The 23,155-nt window shown below is 35.0% G+C and overlaps 1 protein-coding gene across 3 annotated transcripts in view; it reads right to left on the minus strand.

Moving 5' to 3' along the window:
• The window catches only part of TRAPPC8 (trafficking protein particle complex subunit 8), a 108,110-nt gene that overhangs the window by 58,348 nt on the left and 26,607 nt on the right, over positions 1-23,155 (minus strand). For 2 of the 3 annotated variants that reach the window (XM_049900026.1, XM_049900024.1), the window contains exons 3-11: positions 22,466-22,555; positions 18,288-18,462; positions 15,871-16,024; positions 13,175-13,268; positions 12,297-12,556; positions 11,826-11,941; positions 10,957-11,107; positions 5,050-5,150; positions 1,256-1,361 (exon numbers count right to left, since the gene is read on the minus strand). In XM_049900026.1, coding sequence (XP_049755983.1) covers positions 1,256-1,361; positions 5,050-5,150; positions 10,957-11,107; positions 11,826-11,941; positions 12,297-12,556; positions 13,175-13,268; positions 15,871-16,024; positions 18,288-18,462; positions 22,466-22,555 — 1,247 coding nt within the window. The remainder of the gene's footprint in view (positions 1-1,255; positions 1,362-5,049; positions 5,151-10,956; positions 11,108-11,825; positions 11,942-12,296; positions 12,557-13,174; positions 13,269-15,870; positions 16,025-18,287; positions 18,463-22,465; positions 22,556-23,155) is intronic. The other variant, XM_049900025.1, reaches the window with a different exon arrangement.

The following is a 23,155-nucleotide window of genomic DNA, read 5'->3' on the forward strand; positions in this document are numbered from 1 at the left end:
AGCTTAATAAAAGTTAAAAAAATGTTGAAGGCAACAGTTACCTGTGCTTAAAGAGTTAACAGCTTAAACATAAGTTCCAATATAATGTGGCAAGTTGGGTCCTACATCATATGAGACAGCAGAATAGCAACACTTAGGATAACTTGCAGGTATTAGGGAAGACTATTTGAAGGATATGACTAATATAAGGATTAGTAAATTAGGCAAAGAAAGAGGAAAGGGGCCATAGTCCAAAAGAAAGATATTAAAGACATGAACCAGGACAGTAGCAGGAGGAGTTTAAGAAAAAGAATGAAAAAAAAGGAAAGATAAATGAAATATTTGGAGATATAAAGAGAAAACATGTTTAAGAGGTTAATCCCCCTCCCCAACTGTTATTGACTAAATGGAGCTATAGGAGCATCTCAAGCAATAAGAAGCTCATCAGTGATAACATAATTTAAGACCACAATATATCAGGTAAGAGACTTTATGAGTTTAGTTATCGATAACGTTCACTTGAGGTGCCTGAGAGACATTCAAATACACAAGTCTGAAAGACAGCTGGCCATACAAGTCAAGGTTCATGAGCTTTAAAGCTTAAGTTTATAAATGTGAACAAAATCACTCAAAAAATATGTAAAAAGTGCAGTGGCCCAAGGATTAAAACCACGAGGTACATTACATTCAAGAGGCAAACAAAAGTGCTGTTTGATTTTGTTCTTTTCTTCTCAAAGTATTCACCTAAAAACTGTGTCTTTAACCATACAGTACTTATAAAGAAGTTACTATCATCCTTTACAAGCCTATAGTCAAAAGCAACTATAAATGGGCTGCTTTTCTTTTCCAAATATTCATAATACTTTTTTTTTTTAATGCCTAAGATGATATTCTTAAAAAGTTCATACTAGTCAAAAACAAGATTAAAACTTCTTCAATGATTATTCTTCTAAGTATCAAATTTGTATTAAGAACAATGTGCATGTATGTGGCTTTAAATACTGTTATACATAGGACGGAACATAATTCAGAGAAGATGTTCAGTACATGTTTGTGGTTAATAACAATGAACTATGCTCTGAAAATCTCAAATTTACTTTATAAAAAATTACATTTAATATTAATTCAACAAATGACTGAAGTAACCATGTTATAAATTCCCAAAGAGAAACTTCTCCTAATTGTATGCTTTGTACACAAGAAAAAAGACACACAGTTAAAAAATTAAGAAACAATAATATAATAATTACTGTATGACATTATACAATTACAGTACCTCACTGGTCAACCGTATTAGGAGAGCTGCAGCCTCTGAATATTTGCTTTGGCTTTTTAAAATTTCAGCACTAAGCAACACACATCTTTCAGCCAACACCATATTCCTAAAAAAAAAAGACAAAAAAATATAATTAGCACTACAATAATACCTCAGCACATCATGGAAACCACCTGTTCAATACATTTCCAATTCCATTTTTCAAGAAAGAAGTTCATCTTATTTTCCACTTACCAAAAAGATTAAAATCTTCATTCTCATAACTCATCAAAACGTACTCTTATCATATAATTTTATAGTGAGAATACGATGTAAAGTCACATTTCCTGCATGCAAAAAGCTAGAACGCAACTGGTATTTCTGAATCAGACACTAACAAAAATTGCTCTGAATAGAAAGGAATATAAATATTTCACCTACATTTCTTTCTTCTTCATCACTGCAAACTCTAGTCAGGTTTTTCACTTTTGTGGCTACTGTTACGAATGTTTAGGTATTTTCCCTCTAGGAGTACCATTGAGATGTTTCAACTGGAGATGGGATAGGGCCAGTGTTGCCTGACCAATTCCTGAGCTAATTTTTCTTTGTAAAAATACAGAATCAGTTGATTTTTCTTTATGGACTACCATGTCAATAATCAATGATTAGGTTATTTATTCTTGAAAATACTTAAAATAAATGAAAATGCTCTTACTGTTAAATTACAAGAGGAAATCTTTTTGTTGGAAAACATTAAGGAAAGTTTTTCTTTTTACTTTCTAATCATTGTATTAAAATACTTCTTGGCTTTAAAATTACAACCAAAGCTTGCTAACTTGAACTAACTGTGGAAGGCTATTCTGAACAATTGTATTTTAAAACTACAATTTACAACTTTCAAAACTTACTATAGTGATATGCCATAAACTTTTTACAAGTCATTGTTTTTTTCTGAGAAGGCTAGCATTTTGAAAACCTAAGATTGTTTTAACGAACACAAAAGACTAACTCCTAATTACAAACACCTACTTGACAGCATTGGTTTTTTTTTTTTGGTATTCATATCTGGGGAAACCCTGGTGGCGTAGTGGTTAAGAGCTATGGCTGCTAACCAAAAGATCAGCAGTTTGAATCCACCCGGAGCTCCTTGGAAACCGTATGGGGCAGTTCTACTCTGTTCGATAGGGTCACTATAAATTGGAATGGACTGTACCGCAATGGGTACAGTATGGTATTCATATGCAGGGAAATCCTGGTGGTGCAGCGGTTAAGAGTCACAGCTGCTAACCAAAAGGCTGGCAGTTCAAATCCACTAGGCGCTCCGTGGAAACCCTATGAGGCAGTTCTACTCAGTCCTGAAGGGTTGCTATGAGTTGGAATCAACTCGACCGCAACAGGCTTGGTTTTTTTTAATTCATATATGGAGCCCTGGTGGTGCAGTGGTTAAGAGCTACGGCTGCTAACTCAAGGTCAGCAGTGTATCTACCAGCCACTCCTTGGAAATCCTATGGGGCAGTTCTACTCTCCTTTACAGTTGCTATGAATCAGAATCCAGTCGATGGCAATGGGTTTGGCTTTTTTTTTAATTCATATATAATATGCTAAGTTCTCAAAAATTTTTTCTTAAATAACCTTTATAAAGTCCCTTAAATCTTAATAGTATCATTTTTAAAAAATTATTATTATTATCTCTATTTTACACGTGAGGAAACTGAGGCCCAGACACGTTCAAGCAATGTGCCAAGGTCTCACAGCTGGTGAGTAGCCAAGTCCAGTTAACACTATTATTTTGCTTATTTAGTCTGACTTCTCACCTATTTCCTCATGTAGTCAGTTACTAGGACACAAGGCTATAAGCCCAGGATTTTATATATTCAAGCAGTGTTTTAAAAACACATTTATGTTTGCACAGTACACGTGCTAAGGAGTCAAACATTTCTATGACACAATCCGTAGATTAAAAGTGGAAACTGCTACAAACCAGGGAATAAACATGGAACGATTACTTCGTATTATGATTTGGGGGAGGAAGGAAAGAAAGTGAAAGCTTCATAAAAAAATAAAAATTTAAGAAAGCCCTTTAAGCATAAATAAGATTTCATCACTTAAAAAATGGAGCATGGCACGCTAAGAATGCACTGCAAACGCAAAGGTAATATTGAATCTCCTGTATTTTAAGAAAACATATTGTCATTTTAACATTTCTGAGATCAAGAAGCTTCTTACAATTGACACGTATGATTAACGTTGTATTTCTAATTTATGCCAAAATGTCTATTATTAGACTGATGATGTTACTGATTATGGTGTCTTAGAATGAATATTATAAGGTAGCTGCGTGACGGTAAGGTTGCATTTAGAAAAGGTATGTAGTCTACTGTGGACAGGACAAAACTAGATGGCGGCCAATGTTATTTGGCTATCTGGGTTGTTAGGGATTTTCCCTTTTATCTGGCATCATTCCATTACATCTCTCCCAAAACTCTGAGCTTCATAAAACAAGGAAGATCTTTACACAGAAGGCGCAAACTTCTTGAAACTCTTTTATTGCTGTGGCTTCCTTGAACTCTCCTAGTTCTACCTCTTGAGTCTTTCTTTCCTTTTCAGTCTCTTTCAGTGGTTCCTCTTTCACAGGAGGCTGTACCTTCTGCTAGAATCTCTAAATATATTCTCAAGTAGATTATAAAGTTTAAGAGATGAGATCAATACTAGCTCCAACATTTATTAACTGTGTGCCCTTAGGGCAAGTTAAGCTTTTAAGCTTCAGTTTCCTCAACTGTGACATGGGGACAATAAGTAGTAACCAGCACTTCATAGAACTGTTGTGAAGATTAAACAAGCTTTGGCAAAGTGGCAAATGCTAAGCATTCAATAAATGTTCATTATTATTTTGTTATTAACGTTGTGATGTTGTAAACACATTAGTATTACTACTACTGCTACTATTTCTACTTCAATAACATGCCTCTCATCTCTGCCTTCCAACCCGTCCATACTGCCTAGAAAAGTCAGATTTGTCTTTCTGGAAAATAACTTTTATTATGTCAAGGCTCTACTCAATATTCAACACCTTCCCATTTACTATTACATAAATTCTGACTACACCTTAACAACAAACAGATGACAGTTACGGCTCCCCACACTGATTTACCTCCAACTACCTTTCCAAATTTCCATCTATACAAACCCTCCATCTATCCAGGACTTCAGCCTCTTTCACCAGTAATGCTGCATCCAAAACATTATTCCGGCCAATCACAATTACTGGCTATCAAATCTCAACCATCATTCTTTCAAGGCCTATTCATCAAACACCCATGAAACCTCCTCTGGCCACTTTCAGGCCAGTTCAGAGTCTGCCTGCAGATGTGAAGTTCTAACTCCTACAGAGTTCCAATAGAAGTCACTCTGTGTACAAAGCACGTCTCCTTTTCTTCCCTGGACTAGTATTTAACTCTTCATGCTTCGCCTACTTAACAAGGGAAGTTCAAAATGGCCGATTTCTGGCTTGACAGGAGTTAAGGTTAAAGATGCCCCCATAATACAAATCACCCTCAATATAACGGATAACCTCAACATTACATGTAACAAATTCCTAGAGCACACACCCAAACAAAGTAACAGAACAGGAAGTAATGAAACAGTAATTAAAAAAAAAAAAAATCTCACCTTATCTCTGGCTTTATCATTTTGATTTTTAAATAAGGTTTAAGGCATGAAAAACAGTAAGACAACAAACCATTTTTATCTAATAAAAGTATAAATGTCAAACTTAATCTCTAAATGGATAGTAAATAAATATTATAGTCACCTACTTGCAGATATCCCTGTATGTCTGGATTGCTGTGTCCATGTAATGAGCAGGGTATGGCCTAGGTGCTCCTGGCTGAAGGAAAGCTGACACTGCAGCCATTTCCTAAAGGAAAAGACATCATTTATGCTATTTCAAAAGGAGAAATATTCTTACAGTTTTGCCAGGGCTTCAAACCGGTTCTAAATGGTTCAGCCACAGTCAAAGGAAACAAGGGAGTTTACACACTGCACAGCAACCAAGTGGATTTTCACCCAAGTAGGAAACAGGCAATGGTGCCTACTCAAAGATGACGGCCGGCAACGTGGCTTTGAATGTGTCTCACTCTTCACAGACCTGCCAATAATCCAGTCTCCTGCATCAGGCTCAGGAGATTGGATTATTGGCAGAACTAAGGAGAGCAACACACATTCACAGTGGTACATTTGGCTGCCATCTCTGAACAGGAGCTGCTGCCTATCTCTCACTCGGGTCAAAATCCACTTGCAAAAAATGTTGCTATGCAATGTGTAAACTTCCCTGGTTTCCCTCGGTCATGACCGAACTGCTTAGACCTGGTTCGAAGCCCTGGGTTTAGCATACGTGAAGCCTAAAAACTGGAATAAAATTTGTTAGTTTTTTTTTATGTATGAACATTTATAAATTTTATAACCTAAGGCAAACTTGAAAATATATTTATACTCTTTTAGGACTACAATTCTTTAGTCAAGTTTTGAAGTCTGTCATTCAGTATTTAAATGAGATTTTCAAGACCTAGCGAACACTTTGGGTTATGGTATATATATCATACCAAGTAAGCCTAGCTTAAGATTTCTGCTACCACTTCTTCCCCTGTTCTTCCCTATTCCTCACAAGTAGAGAACAAACCAATAACAGGATCATACAAAGAGACAAAAAAAGTACATCTCTTTCCAATTTACTGGAATCAAAATATTAAAAAAAGGGTTCAGAACAGCTTGCACTCTCAATATATTCTGCTATTTACACAGTCTAGTTTCTATTATGGAAGCCCTGGTAGTGTAGTTTCTATCATATCATAGAGAAGGCATAAAGACCATTTCTTAGATATGTATTACTGTTGATTTTCTAGGCCTTCTTACTTCATTGTTAAAACCAATACCACTGTCATAAATCCTATGACTTTAGTCAATAATTCAAATACTATGTTATGGTGCTAAAGGATTTAGAAATAAAGACTGAACTACAGATTTTGGCTCACAGTATAATATCCTATTATATCTATACTTGTGCTGTAATACAGATCAAGTTTTAACTAAAACTTAGCTAGAAGAGTTCAACAACAAAAGGACAAACAATCCAATTAAAATATGGGCTAAGCACTTGAATAGACACTTCTCCAAAGAATAGACATGAATAGATGCTCAATGTCATTATTAAAAACCAGTTGTCATTGAGGGTTTTCAATGGCTGTTTTTCAAAAGCAGATCATGGTACCTTTCTTCCAAGGTACCTCTGGGTGGACTCGAACCTACAACCTTTTGGTTAGTAGTCAAACACATTAAATGTCTGCACCACACAAAAAACCAAACCTGCTGCCATCAAGTCGATTCCAACTTATAGAGACCCTGTAGCTCTATTAATCATTAGGGAAATGCAAATGAAACCAACAATAACATACCACTGCACACCCACTGGCATGGCTAATATCAGAAAAACAGAAAACAACAGGATGTGGAGAAGTTGGAACGCTCATTCATGGCTGGTGGGAGGGTAAAATGGTGTAGCCACTACGGAAAAAGTTTGGTGACACCTCAAAAAGTTAAACAAAGAATTATCATACGACCCAGGAACTACACTCCTAGGTATGAACAGTAAAACCTACAAAAGCTGGAACCTGTGCAAGGCAGGAACTTGTCTGAGAAGGAAAACTCAAATATTTTCCACTAATAGAGAGCAACAAAAAAGTGGTGACACTGCATCTACCTACTACATGGAAATTCTTGGGTAAGTCACTTAATTTTTCTGTGTCTTTGTTTCCTCGATCGTGAAGTAGGGGTACTAACAGTACACACCTCTTAGAATTGTTGTGAATTTTAAATAAATTAATATATGTAGAACACTTAGAAAAGTGCCAAGTCCTTGGTAAATGCTCTGTAAGTGGTAGCTATCATTATCCAAGGATTTCTGCTTGGGGTTCTTAAGCAAAGGCCCCTTAATCTTATCATGTATTTTGAAGGAAGGATAAGGAAAGAATTTAGATCCTTAGGTCTCTTTGGAAATTATGCTTCTTACAGTTTACAGAATTTTAAATGGACAAATGTAAATACAGCAAAACCTGCAAAAGCCAGAACGTGTGTAAGGCAGAAACCTGTCAAAGAATGAAAACTTAAATATTTTCCACTAAAATGAGCAATAAAAAAGTAGTAAGACTGCACCCTGTCAAAGGTGGAATACTTGCGAGACCTGGAAAAACAAGGCAGTCCTGTCAAGTTCCAGCTCTCACAGGTTTCAATGTACGTATTTTATCACAATAAAAAATTCAAAATAAAAATATAGTTAGAAATAAACTAGAAATCTTCATAAATCTGAAAATAAACCTATTAATACCATAGTCCAGTGTGAGGACAAATAAATGTATTTCTTTGCAATCTTATTTAAAATAAAACACATATATACACTGAAGCACTTGAGTTATCTAGAACCTATGATTAAAGCCTTTAACCTGACAGACTAAGTTCCATGACAACATGAACCATATCTGCTTCAGAATACCTCTGTGTCCTCAGCACTTGGCACAGTGTCTGCTCTAAAATTTACTGAGTAAACTGAATAGAAATATGTTATATCTACATGACAAAATATTCTATAGTTCTGAAACATGTTTTCTTAACTAGTTTTTACTTTTACTAATAGCTATAGTGAATATACAGTATAATTCTATAATGTACAAAAATGTTTAACTTAGATTGAATATACAATATATAATATACAGAATATACAGTATATATAATACTACACTGTACAAAGACTGTACTTACTGTATGAATCCTATATATAGTAAATACATATTTATATTCATATATATGAATCCTATATATACTATATATAATTTTTTTTATATATACTACACATTTAAAAGCCAAAAAAACCCAAACCCGTTGCCATCGAATCAATTCTGACTCATAGTGACCCCACAGGACAGAGCAGAACTGCCGCCCCAGGGTTTCCAAGGAGCGACAGGTAGATTCAAACTGCCGGCCTTTTCGTTAGCAGCCAGCCAGAGCTCTTAACCATTACGCCACCTGGCCTCCCACGCATACATAAATAAAATTATACTAAGAAAAAAATTCTATGGGAAAAATGAGCCAATTTGTAAACTAATTCCCAATTTACTTCTGCTGTAAACATTAAATCAATATATAAAAATTAACATTATTTCTACAGAAGCAGTGAGAACACTCAGAATAATCACCCCAAGTTTCTGCATGATCCTCAATTGCCATCCATTAAATTATTTCTTATATTCTACAATGAATTAATAGAGTTTACAAAGATTTTCATTAAGAACTGAAGAGTAATCTAGCCTTCAGTTAATTATGACAAACAGCTAAAACATACTATCTCTTCAAGAATTTCTAGTATTGCTTTTGCTATGATACGCATTTTACCCTGTAGTTACAACTAAATATTATCTATAATTCCCACTACAAAGACATACAGTATAGTCTATTCTATCACAGCATACTTCTACCTTACCAGTTAGCTAATACGTGAATGGTAAATAGGGAAATGATAATCAGTACAAATGAAATTTGTATTGGTTCTTAGCAACAGCAAATAGAGAATTACAACCTTCAGCAGGAAAAAGGAAAAAGCCCTCAATTGAGCTGCTGCACAGGCAGGAGCGCTCTGGCTATATTTTAAGAAAATAAAAAAATGAATACTTGCACTTTGGTGCACCTGGGACGCCCTCCCCAGAGAAATGCAGCCTCAGCCTTGCACAGCTCTTGGCTAAGGCAGGCTGCACTTCCTTCTGTGCTCACCTTCAGGGCAGCTCCACTGCTTAGGAGCTCCCCTTCCACTTGCACAAACCCTTCCACATCCAGCCAGTTTTCACATATTGGTTTTGTGTATCTTTTATATTCCCTGAGGCACTCTCCAGCATGCGGAACTGCCTGTCTAGATTATACAGGTTCTCTCCCAAGCTACTGTTTAATGTTTTTGTTAGTGCTCCTGTTATAAAGATGCACAGGTTTTGAGAGGACCTCCCCAACCCTATTTTTCCTCAAGGCCTATTTTCAGGGTAGGATTTTATAGACTACAATGATTTTCAGTTACACATATGTCATAGCAGATATGCCTTTTTTTCCAGTGTTAAACTATTTCCGCAAACATAATTCCCACTAATATCTCCACCTAAATCACATAAATGCTTTACTTACCAGATGGTAGATAAAGTGAAAAGGCTTAAGACCATAAAATCAAAGAATTTTTGTCCTATTTTTATAAGATTTTATCTATACTATACACAAATGTTCCATTTTTAAGTATATTTTATAATGCTAAAAGCGTATGTATAAGGTATTAACAAAATAACATTAAGTATTTCTGATTCCACATTGGCTTATATTAGATGTATATCATGAAGAATCAGAGAATGTCTAGTGAAGTACAATTCACACAGTTTGTCAAACACTCATGAGCACAGCACTTCAGATCCTGAACAAGGTTTTTAAAAAACTGGCTGACTTTTTTCATTAAATATATGAGAGAAATAAAAAGAAATAGAGAAATAATTTTTGTATTTTATCTTTACATTTTTAAGTTACCTCTTTTAATTTTATACACATATATTATTAAAATAAAGTCAAAATAGATACCAATTATTAAACAAGTGTTCATGTGATAATGATCAATCATGAAACTATTTAGAGTTCTAATACTTTTATTCTTCACACTTTTGTTTATGAGCTTTTTCAAAGATTAAGTAGAAAGCAACAGTGCTGGTATTACTCTTTTCTAAGCACACAAAGCAGATCACACATATATTTGTGACAAGTTTTCAAAATCATTTAAAAGTTTATAAGGCAACAAGTATAAAAAATTTTTCTAAAACATTTGAATGAATTTGCATGTTAATTATAAGAACTAACATAACCAATACTAACTGAGGGTTATTATACACAACAGTATGCAAAGTGCTATACATGCATTAACCTTATCTAATTCTACACCAAAAGGAGTCACATTTTACAGATGAGAAAACTGAGGCTTACAGATATTCAATAACTTGCCTAAGATCACCGTCTGTCTCACACCAACGTATAGGTTCTTAGTCAATATACAGTAAAACCTGCAAAAGCCAGAAACTGTGTAAGGGAGAAACCTGTCAGAGAAGGAAAACTCAAATATTTTCCACTAACAGAGAACGACAGATAAGACTGCAGCCTGCCAAAGGCAGAAAACCTGTGAGACACGGAAAAACACAGCAGTCCTGTCGAGTTCCAGCTCTCACAGGTTTCACTGTACAGTCTTCCATCAGGAAAAAAATTTCAAAAAACTGAAAAACATTTTTCAAGAGTTCTAAAATCATCTTTAAAAAATACCTACACTGTATACAAATGTTCCATTTTTAGGAATATTATACAAAAGTTTAAATTATACTTTGAATATAATAAAAAACAAAATTCATATTGAATTTTGAAAACTGACCAAACATTAGAAGGTATCAATCAAAACTAAGAAATCAACCCTCATATATGACCATCTTTAGATGCACTAGTTGGAGGGAAATAATTAGCTCAGCATAAACTAATTCAAAACCTATACAACACCGTATGCTCCTTGAGTACAACTTTATCCCTAGGTATTTTGTTTGCCATTTCACAAACAAAAATTTCTAAATCATTTATGGTAGCAGAAATAAATCATAATACTACAGAATACCAACCAAGGCACCAGCCGCATAAAGCATTGCTTGTTCATTAAGAAAATCCTTTTTTGCAGTATGATAGCAACTATAAGCCAAATCATAATGCTGCACCAAAAAACATAAGTCAGCCATTTTCCTGATTTGTAGCTCTGGTGCTTCCGGTGGATACCTGTAAATACAAAATAAGTTACAAAAATAATTTACAATTTATGACCCCTAAACCATTAAACCATTAAATATTATAAAAAGCATAACGAGCTGCCAAACTGATCAGAACATGACGAAAACTGATCCTGCTTTACAAGAATTCTACCTCCAAGGAGAAAATGTCATTTCTCAAAGGTATTTGGAAACAGATAGTTACATCTAGATTTATTTAATTTAAAGACCTATACTAGGAACTTCTCAACACCAGACAAGTACTTCCTCCATGGTCAATTTATAAAGTAAATGCCTTATTCTAGGTGACTCACTTTTACATACAATGTGGAAAAAAAAAAAAATCCAAAATAATTTTACTTTCCTTAAAACAGGATTTCATATTAAACAAATAAAATTTGCTAAACACGTGCCATGCCTTAGAAACGCTATACCACATTTTAGACAAAGAAAAATTACTAATGACTACCTAATCTAACTCCAATATTTTATAAAGGGAAACAGACCCAAAGTAAAGTGAATTTTCCCATCATCTTGTTTATTTTCTGATGTCCCATTCCTTAAAGTTTTTTTATTAATATATTTCATTTACAGTTACTGCTATTTATTATCTGCCTAAGTTTTAATCAATATTAAACTAAAAAGGTAGTTACTTTTTGCAGGACATTATATAGTCAAACATTAGTCAGTGTCAAAAACAGGAAAATCCAAAATTATATTTCACTCACAGTAAACCAGATGTATTTTTCAGCTCATTAATGCTCTTTTCTGGAACTTTACTGCCACTAAACCATTTTTTAGTTGCAGAAAATAGAGATCGGCTCAAACCTTTTCTTGAGATTAGCTAAGGAAGAATATAAAATATGTTGATAAATATGGATAATTTAATCATTTTCTTTCACATACCTAAGGAAAAAACCCAACTAAAAAGCTTTAGTAATGAGCAAAGGTTCATTTTAATAACACTGATTTAAAGAAAACTGTCTGATACGCTGACAAAAGCCCTACTGAAAACAGGCCTTTACAGGGTTTAACAGAATTTCATCATTTATGGTAATTTTCAGTAAGTCCTAATATTGGCCTGTCTTAAAACAAAAACAAAACACTTCAAATACTTTAAACACCTTATACTACTATGTTTTCAAGTCTACTATATACTGAATTTTTTAAAATGCTAATTCAAAAAAATTAAGTCTTACCTGATCATTTAATTGCCGAATTGTCTTTTCTATATGTGGCAAAAGGCCCCGGAACGTGAATTCTTGTATAAATTGTCGAATTCTATCATGATCAGTAAGGGTTAAACATGCACCATGAATTATCCCAGTATTTATTTTCTTTGTTTCATGTGATGAGGAAGCAGGTTTTACATGATCTGGGCCATCAATGCTGTTAGAAGGGTCACTGGACTGGTCCAATTGAAGTGGGTGAGCTCTAAAGTTATTTGGTAAGCCATCTACTGAAAAACAGAGCTTTCTTTTACTCTCAGAATGCAATAAAAAATTGTGATAATACTACCATATTGCTAAAGAAAAAGAGTAAGAATGTTGGAACTCTTAAATATCATCTTTCTGTGTATCTTGGACGTCTATGACACAATAACATTAACATTTTCCCCAGTAAAATTAGAGGGCTTGGATTAATATTTGTTATATATAATAGAAATTTTAAAACTCATCTAAATCAAGAAGTGAAGAAAAGTAGAGTTTTTAAATAACATAAAGAATTGGTTTAAATAGTGTAATTAGGCCATAAAAAAATTAAAACAAAAAATTTTTAGAACTCTGACTACTCAAACTATACTTTTAAATACAGAAATAAAGCTCTCAAAATCATGTGAATTTGGGGGATAATCAATGTTGTGCATCACATGTTACCATGCTTTTTACAGAAGTATTTTAAAAAAGAAATTTGTACCTTATTATAAAGCAAATTCTTAAATAAATAAAAAAAACCCAAATCACCCAATCTTTTTTAATGAAAAATTTCCCCATCTTTTACCAATAAAGGTTAGCATGCTTTCACAACAGTGTATATGCTTAATCAAAACAGAAACTTAGAGAAAGTATATCAAGACCTTTGACTTCGTTATCTAATCCATCCAATGAAAGCAAGTTACTATCAGAATTCTTATTTGAAGTTATAGTACACGGACCATCTTCATATGATTCCTATCAAAATAAAACAAAACAGCATTAGAAGCTATATTTAATCATCTAAGATACCATCAAATTATTCAACTATGGTTGCTCTGCCAATTGTTGGCATCATTTATTTTCTACAGCAAGACTCTTTTTTTCCAGTCCTCCAAATTCTTAACTTCTTTCATGTATCTTACATGATCACTCCAAATGGTTAAGTGGTACAGCTGCTAACCAAAATGTCAGCAGTTCAAACCCACCAGCCACTCCTTGGAAACCCTACAGAGCAGAGTTTCACCGTCCCATAGGATTGCTATCAACTTGACGGCAATGGGTTTTTTTTTGGTTTATGTTCTTAAACTCCCTTTTACGCTCAACCTATTGCCCTAATGGAAAACCTGGTGGTATAGTAGTTAAGCACTATGGCTGCTAACCAAAAGGTAAACCAAAACCAAACCCAAACCGAGTGCGGTCGAGTCAATTCTGAGTCACAGCGACCCCATAGGACAGGATAGAACTGCCCCATAGAGTTTCCAAGGAGCGCCTGGCAGATTCGAACTGCTGACCCTTTGGTTAGCAGCCATAGCACTTAACCACTACGCCACCAGGGTTTCCAACCAAAAGACAGGAAGTTCAAATCCACCAGGCACTCCTTGGAAACTATGGGGCAGTTCTACTCTGACCTGTAAGGTCGCTATGAGTCAAAATCGACTCAACAGCAATGGGTTTGGTTTTTTTGGTTATTACCCTAATTCTTTTGAATTCAAATTATCTCTATCTCAGTATATCTGTTTATACACAGTTAACTGTATAAGTGTCTAAGCAAGGAACAACAGCAAGAAAGATGAATTACTAGAGTCAGGCAGGGGAGGAAAAGAGAAATGGTATGAAGACTCCTTGGTCACAAACATGGTGTTAGCATATTAGACTGAATTTTGAATATATCAAAGAGTTTTGGAAAAATACTCCATTCAATGTTTATTTGTACAAAGGCATCAGCTGTTCACTCACCAAGAAAACATAAACTAAAAATACCCAACCTACTACACAAACCAGTAAATATGAGGTATTATTCTGAGTGTCACACTTCATGGGAAATACAGAAACTAGAACTTAATACAAGGAAGGTGACTAAGATAGAGAACAGTCTGCAACAGTATGCAAAAGAGTTGAAGAAAATGGGTATATTTAGCCTAGAAAAAAATAAAAGGGGACATGCAACTATCCTTCTGTATTTTAGAAGTTGTCTTAATGGAAAATTGATAGGATACCTGAAGGACCAATGGGTATAAAAATAGAACATTTTTGGTTGATACTCAAGCTGCTCAGTCATGGAATGGGTCACTAAAAGAGAGTGAGTACTGTCACTACATGAAGTCATTCATAGGTTTAAAGAATATTAAGGCATTAAATCAGGAGTATAAGTCTGACTGCTTTTCAACTATCTTCAATCCTGGGCTTCTTGGATTCTAAGCTATGAAATCTCTAGTACCTTTGGCTTTTACTAAAGGTTCTCAAACTAGACTATCTTTTTTCTCAAATTAGCTATCTGGCTTATATTCTCCTTCTCAACCTTATATAGCTGGGACTCTAAATTGAATTTTTCAGTACTGTTCCTATTTGATTGTGGCCCTGAAAGATCATTTCAAAAATAAAGCTCCTTCACATCTAACTAGTTCTCTATTTTCTCACACACTTTTCCCCAGCATTATCTTAAAGACATCAGTAACCAACTCAAGAATATCATAGTATGTAAAATACAAGTTTAGCACTGAATCAGGATCCAAAATTCCATATATAAGATTAAAAAAAAAAAGCAAATAAACAGATTATTATTTATTCTAGAAGGTAAAAAATTGGATAAATTTTATTATAACATATTTTTTAAATATCACATAAAAAGTACATGTGGTTTCATTGTAAAAAATATATATTTACCATTTACTTAAGAAATCCCCCTTTTCAACAAAAACTGTCAACTCTGGATTATCTGAACTAATCATAGGAACTTGGCATTTGCATATTACCAAGTGCCATACAATTCTATCCTAAAAGTTTGACAGAACTTAAAACCTTACACCCACCCACTTCAGCCAGGAGATAATTAATATTAGTCTAGAACTCTAGATTAACAAAAGAAGAAAAAACAACACTCCCTGAAAATTCAGAAGGAAAGGAAATCAAAGAAAAGTCAGGAGAAAAAAGCCCACCCACCTAAAAATTATGAGCTCCAAAAGGTTGAAAATGTAGAAAGGCAACCCCTAAGCATGTGAATAATAAAGAACTGACTATAAGCACTCAGAACCAATTATATAAACAAGCTAAAAGTTCTCTCAACATATCTACTCAATCCGATTCAATTCTTAATGTGCAATTCAGTTTTTCTTTTAAAAGAAAAAAAATGAACATTGATATTACATACCTGAAAAAAGTACACATAACGAATTATTGCAGTTGCTTTAAAAAGTTTTTGAGCCACTGATTCCAAAACTAGCAAAACTGCACAAAGTACATATTCTTAATTGCATTAGTTAGATCAAGGCATAAAAAATTCTACAGTAATACCACTGTGTGATAAAACTGAAATGCTGGTTTTCTGGTTTGCTTCATTGTTGTTGTTTTTTACATATACCTGGTTTTGAATACTATTTTTCTGGAGATACTGACTCCAAGGATCTGGTATCTGTTCATCTGATGATCGATTAGATGTTCGAGAATTAATTTTAAGTAAATAGCAACCCTGAGTTCCATATTTCTGTTTCATTTCTTCATAAACTGAATCAGCTCTAAAATTTAAAAAAAATAGAAAAATGTTTGTAACAAATAGGAAGCAGGCTTTAAGCAAAAGTAGATATTAAAAAACAAAAATAATGCAAAAAATAACACCCAAAAAGGTCTGTCAGAAAATAAAAGGGTAGAACAATAAAAAATTTAAACAGTAGTCATGGTCCTGACTGCAATTTAGTTGCCTTGGATATCACCATCTAAGTCAATCGGCATAATAAAATCTATTAAGAAAACATTCTGTGTCCCACTTTGGAGAGTGGTACCTGGGGTCTTAAACGCTGGCAAGCAGCCATCTAAGATGCATCAATTGGTCTCAAACCAACTGGCACAAGGAAGAATGAAGAACACCAAAGACCCAAGGTAATTATGAGCCTAAGAGACAGAAAGGAACACATAAACCAGAGACTACATCAGCCTGAGACCAGAAGAACTAGATGGTGCCCGGCTACAACTGATGACTGCCCTGACAAGAACACAACAGAGAACCCCTAAGGGAGCAGGAGAGCAGTGGGATGCAGACCCCAAATTCTCATAAGAAGACCAGACTTAATGGTCAGACCAGGACTAGAAGGACCCCGGAAGTCATGGTTCCCAGATCTTTTGTTAGCCCAAGATAGGAACCATTCCCAAAGCCAACTCTTCAGACAAGGATTGGACTGGAATATGGGATGGAAAATGATACTGGTGAACAATGAGCTTCTTGGATCAAGTACACACATGAGACGATGTTGGCATCTCCTGTCTGGAGGGGAGATGAAAGGACAGAGGGGGCCAAAGCTTCCCGAATGGACATGAGGAGAGAGAGTGGAGGCGTGAACTGTGCTATCTCATTAGAGGGAGAGCAATTAGGAGTGTACAGCAAGATGTATGTAAATTTTTGTATGAGAGACTGATCTGATTTGTAAACTTTCACTTAAAGCACAACAAAAGTTAATTTAAAAAATAAAATAAAGTATGCCCAATACTTTCAGATAACTAAATTTGCTGCTTGGTAGAAGATAAGATCATTCAAATGAAAAGACAATCTAAGAAGCAAACAGTATAAACTGGTGGTAAATGAAATCTTGGTCTACAGAGTTAATCTAGTTTAAATAGGTATTTTCACATCAATCAGCCATTCAGTGAAAAACTGGAAAATATACATTCAAATGCAGATGTTAATCCTAAACAAATAGCAAGCTCAAGAAACAACTAAATCATATTTCACACTATAAAACTGATTAAACAGATGTTATACATTTGTATAACTACAGATATAAGTATATGCCTACATACATACACTCATGTACCAAGACAACAAACCCCTTGCTTGTTTTACCAACGATACCACTAAACTTAAGAACAACTGATCTAGTATTTGAATTACCACTTAAATATCCAAGTTACACCTACTCAAAATGGAAGCTGTGTACCATATTCAGCTGATAGAAACAAATTTTAACAGCCAGTCCAAATTATTTCTACTTACATAGTACACTTTCTCCACCAGGTTTCTAACATTTCAAACAAGTCCTAAAGGTTAGTAATCTTCAGAATATGACTTATACTCTGATTTTATAGAGGAAAAATTATTTGTAAAAACAATGGCTTCCACCCAGAACAAAGGCAAGAAATGATCATTTAACTACATATTCTAAATGGCACTGAGATACCACTTTGTAACAAAATAATTTGAGCCACACCTTGAACCAAAGGCCAAAAAGTAAAACTGCTTCTAATGTCATTTTATTTTTCAAGAATTTATTTTAATTTTAAAAAGAAGTTATTCAGTTATCCCACAGATAAGAAGGAAATGCTTGCACGTTTTTGAAAATGTGAAAAACATCAAGACTAAAACTATGAACTGACAAGAAATAAAGAGTGAAAAAAGAAGTACCTATAAGCAACAGTAAGGCAATGAAAAGTCAGAAGAAAACTGGGAAGGAGAAAAGGAAAAGAAAAATAAGAAATAATTTTATATAAACAAAGAAATAACAGCTAAGACCCATAGGTGCAAAAAGACAAGTGCTTTTGTACAAAGATTATAGTAAAAGAAACAAAAAATGAAAGAAAAATTTGGGTAAGTGTATGAAATCTAACATAAACTTAGCTGCTAAAGATAATTCTGGAATAAAAGACAAAATTAAATGCTTTATTAACCAATTCATAACATAATAAATTTTTACTTTTGTGGGTAAAACAATAAATCCATCATTTAAACAGGCGTTAAATAAACATTTATGACAGCAGGGAGATTTTTTTAATTAAAGAAGTTAAACTTACCTCTGTTCACCTCCTGCACTTACATCATGTAAAAGCACATAATATTTCAGTGTATTTGGTATAAACCACTTAGGGTAGGAATAGTCACTGTTGTGCTGAATTCGATGCTGTTCTTGTGACAACTTTGAAAACTGTTCCACAGGTTCAGCTTCACTAGAAGATGCTACCAACATACCTTGTATACCATATTGTTAAGGTAATTACCACTTATCACACAATGATAAATATTACCCTATTAATTATTAATATTTTAAGCTGAGATATTTTCAGCTTAAGAAAACGTGATTTCATCCATCCACATATGAGCAGGTGATATTTGACAAAGGCCCCAAAACAGTTAAATGGGGAAAAGGCAGTCTTTTTAACAAATTGTGCTGGCATAATTGGATAGCCATCTGCAAAAAAAATGAAACAAGACCCATACCTCACTCCATGCACAAAAACAAGCTCAAAATGGATCAAAGATCTAAATATAAAATCTAAACTGATAAAGATCATGGAAGAAAAAATAGGGACAATGTTAGGAGCCCTAATACATGGCATAAACAATATGCAAAACATCATTAAGAATGCAGCAGAAAAACTAGATAACTGGGAGCTCCTAAAAATCAAACACCTGTGCTCATCCAAAGACTTCACCAAAAGAGTAAAAAGACTACCTACAGACTGGGAAAAAGTTTTTAGCTATGACATTTCCGATCAGCACCTGATCTACATGATACTGCAAAAACTCAACTGCAAAAAGACAAATAACCCCCCCAAAAAATGGGCACAAGACATTTACAGTACCCCCAAGAAGATAAAATACTTAGGAATAAATCTTACCAGAGATGTAAAAGACTTATACAAAGAAAACTACAGTACACTTCTGTGAGAAACCAAAAGAGACTTACATAAGTGGAAGAACATACCTTGCTCGTGTATAGGAAGACTTAACATTATAAAAATGTCTATCCTACCAAAAGCAATCTATACATTTAATGCAATTCTGATCAAAATCCCAAGGACATTTTTTAATGAGATGGAGAAACAAGTCACCAATTTCATACAGAAGGGAAAGAGGCTCCGGATAAATAAGGCATTACTGAAGAAGAAGAACAAAGTGGAGGCCTTACTCTAACTGATTTTAGAACCTATTATACTGCCACAATAGTCAAAACAGCCTGGTACTGGTACAACAGCAGATACGTGGACCAATGGAACAGAATTGAGAATCCAGACATAAATCCATCCACATATGAGCAGTTGATATTTGACAAAGGCCCCAAAACAGTTATATGGGGAAAAGGCAGTCTTTTTAACCAATGGTGCTGGCATAACTGGATAGCCATCTGCAAAAAAATGAAACAAGACCCATACCTCACTCCATGCACAAAAACTAACTCAGAATGGATCAAAGACCTAAATATAAAATCTAAAACGATAAACATCGTGGAAGAAAAAATAGGGACAATGTAGGAGCCCTAATATATGGCATAAACAATATACAGAACATTATAAAGAATGTAGAAGAAAAACCAGATAACTGGGAGCTCCTAAAAATCAAACACCTATGCTCATCCAAAGACTTCACCAAAAGAGTAAAAAAAGACTACCTACAGACTGGGAAAAAGTTTTAAGCTATGACGTTTCTGATCAGCGCCTGATGTCTAAAATCTACATGATACTGCAAAAACTCAACTACAAAAAGACAAATAACCCAATTAAAAAAAGGGCAAGAGATATGAATAGACACTTCACTAAAGAAGACATTCAGGTAGCTAACGGATCTATGAGGAAATGTTCACGATCATTAGCCATTAGAGAAATGCAGATCAAAACTACAATGAGATTTCATTTCACTCCAACAAGGCTGGCATTAATCCAAAACAAACAAAATAAAAAATGTTGGAGAGGCTGTGGAAAGACTGGAACGCTTATACACTGCTGGTGGGAATGTAAAATGGTACAACCACTTTGGAAATCGATTTGGCACTTCCTTAAAAAGCTAGAAATAGAACTACCATACAATCCAGCAATCCTACTCCTTGGAATAGATCCTAGAGAAATAAAAGCCTTTACACGAACAGACACATGCACACCTATGTTTACTGCAGCACTGTTTACAATAGCAAAAAGATGGAAGCAACCAAGGTGCCCATCAACTCATGAATGAATGAATAAATTACGGTATATTCACACGATGGAAACCCTGGTGGCATAGTGGTTAAGTGCTACCGCTGCTAACCAAGAGGTTGCCAGTTCGAATCCACCAGGCGCTCCTTGGAAACTCTATCGGGCATTTCTACTCTGTCCTATAGGGTCGCTATTGAGTCGGAATTGACTCGACCGCAGTGGGTTTTCACACAATGGAATACTATGCATCGATTAAGAACAGTTAGGAATCTGAAACATTTCGTAACACAGAGGAACCTGGAAGGCATTATGCTGAGTGAAATTAGTCAGTTGCAAAGGGTCAAACATTGTATAAGACCACTGTTATAAAAACTTGAGTAATAGTTCAAACTGAGAAGAAAACATCCTTTCGTGGTTACGAGAAGGGGGAGGGAGGGAAGGTGGGAGAGGGGCATTCGCTAATTAGATAGTAAGTAAGAACTACTTTAGGTGAAGGGAAAGACAGCACACTATACAGAGGAGGTCAACACAACTGGACTAAACCAAAAACAAAGAAGTTTCCTGAATAAACTGAATGCTTCGAAGGCCAGCGTAGCAGGGGCAAGGGTCTGCGGACCATGGTTTCAGGGGACATCTAAGTCAATTGCCATAATAAAATCTATTAAGAAAACATTCTGCATCCCACTTTGAAGAGTGGCATCTGGGGTCTTAAAACACTAGCAAGCGGCCATCTAAGATGCATCAATGAGTCTCAACCCACCTGGATCAAAGGAGAATGATGAACACCAAGGACACAACGTAAACATGAGCCCAAGAGACAGAACAGGCCAAATGAACCAGCGACTATATCATCCTGAGACCAGAAGAACTAGATGGTGCCCGGCCACAACAAAGGACTGCCCTGACAGGGAACATAACAGAGAACCCCTGAGGGAACAGGAAATCAGTGGGATGGAGACCCCAAATTCTCATAAAAAGACCAGACTTAATGGTCTGACTGAGACTAGAAGGGCCCCGGTGGTCACGGCCCCCAGACCTTCTGTTGGCTCAGGACAGGAACCATTCCCAAAGCCAACTCTTCAGACAGGGATTGGACTGGACAATGGGTTGGAAAGGGATGCTGGTGAGGAGTGAGCTTCTTGGATCTGGTGGACGCTTGAGACTATGTTGGCATCTCCTGCCTGGAGGGGAGATGAGAGAGTAGAGGGGGTTAGAAGCTGGCGAGATGAACAGGAAAAGAAAGTGTAGAGGGAGGGAGCGGGCTGTCTCGTTAGGGGGAGCGTAATTGGGAGTATGTAACAAGGTGTATATAAGTTTTTGTGTGAAAGACTGATTTGATTTGTAAACTCTCACTTAAAGCACAATTATTAAAAAAAAAAAAAAAACTGATTTCATAGTTCTACTGCAAGCACAACATAATTTCCCCAACACTCCAAGGTAATTAGAGGTTCTAACCTTAAAGATTTGTTGACTTTTTTAATATCATTTACACATTAAATAATGGAATGTATAAAAATGCTTAAAGCCAAAACTGTATAACTATCTGCCGAAGTTTGCTCCTCTCAATTCCATCTCACTGCACTTTCTAACTGCCTTCATTTTTTTCTCTGCAACCTTGTTAAGAAAGCTGAAAAGTCACAATCATCAAAGGAGGTTAGTATCCCTAAGACAAGCTATTTTAAAAAACTGGTTTTAAATATAAGCTTTAGAATAAGCCATTAATTCTGAGGCAATCAACAAATGCAGTTAACATTGACAGTTTATATTTTCTCTTTCTAAAATGGTTTAAAAACTTATTACTCATGAAATATCCAAGCTATAGGGAAGAGAAAAAGAATGAGGAAGCCCTCAGTAGTCTTATTTTGTAATCAGAAATTATTATAGTAGTCCTGTATCTAGGATGTCATTTAACAAAAACAATAGTAGTAACGACACATCATCAATAAAAAATAATTTCTTCATTGTCTATATCCTTTCAGTAATTTTGCCTTCATTTAACTATTTCTGAGATTAATAACTTCAATAACATTTGGTTTTAGGAAAACACACAAATCAAAGGATACATGCTAAATAGTGGTTCAGAAATTCATGATCCGATGCTGGCATCGACTGAAGAAAAGTCTCTCTATAAGACTCAAACCATGGAGTAGTGGCTAAAATATAAAACAGTTAAAATTTCTTATTAGAAACAGACAAGATTTCAAAACATGTGAAAGCTAACCTCCAGCAGTAAGCATTTTTCACCTGTGCTTTAAGATATATATATAATATAAACATGTATGTGATTATATGTATCTATATGATGTGTGTACATATGATCTTAAGCCATAAATACATGAATATGTTCATAAAAGGGAGTACATATATTTACCTAGTAAAGCTTTAAATACTACCTACCTGAGTAAAAAGATTTTGAACTAAAGTTTTGTGCCCCTTGCCGCTAGTAACATTGTCATAAGTAGCTCCTTTTCACGAATGGTATCACTGCAAAACAATGGTTCTCAATCAAGGGCGATTTTTGACCCCTGGGGACATTCGGCATTGTCTAGAGGTAGTTTTGGTTGGCGGGGGGAGGGGTTGATACTAGCATCTGGCAGAAGAGGTCAGGAATGATCCAAAACAAAGAACTATCTTATCCAAAATGTCAGAATTCACTCAAAGGCAACTAACAACTATCCAAAATGTCAATAGTGCTGAGGTTGACAAATCCTACTTTAGAATTTGAACACCTGAGTATGATAGCAACAAAGCCT

Source organism: Elephas maximus, chromosome 11 (assembly GCF_024166365.1).
Source record: "Elephas maximus indicus isolate mEleMax1 chromosome 11, mEleMax1 primary haplotype, whole genome shotgun sequence".
NCBI lineage: Eukaryota > Metazoa > Chordata > Mammalia > Proboscidea > Elephantidae > Elephas > Elephas maximus.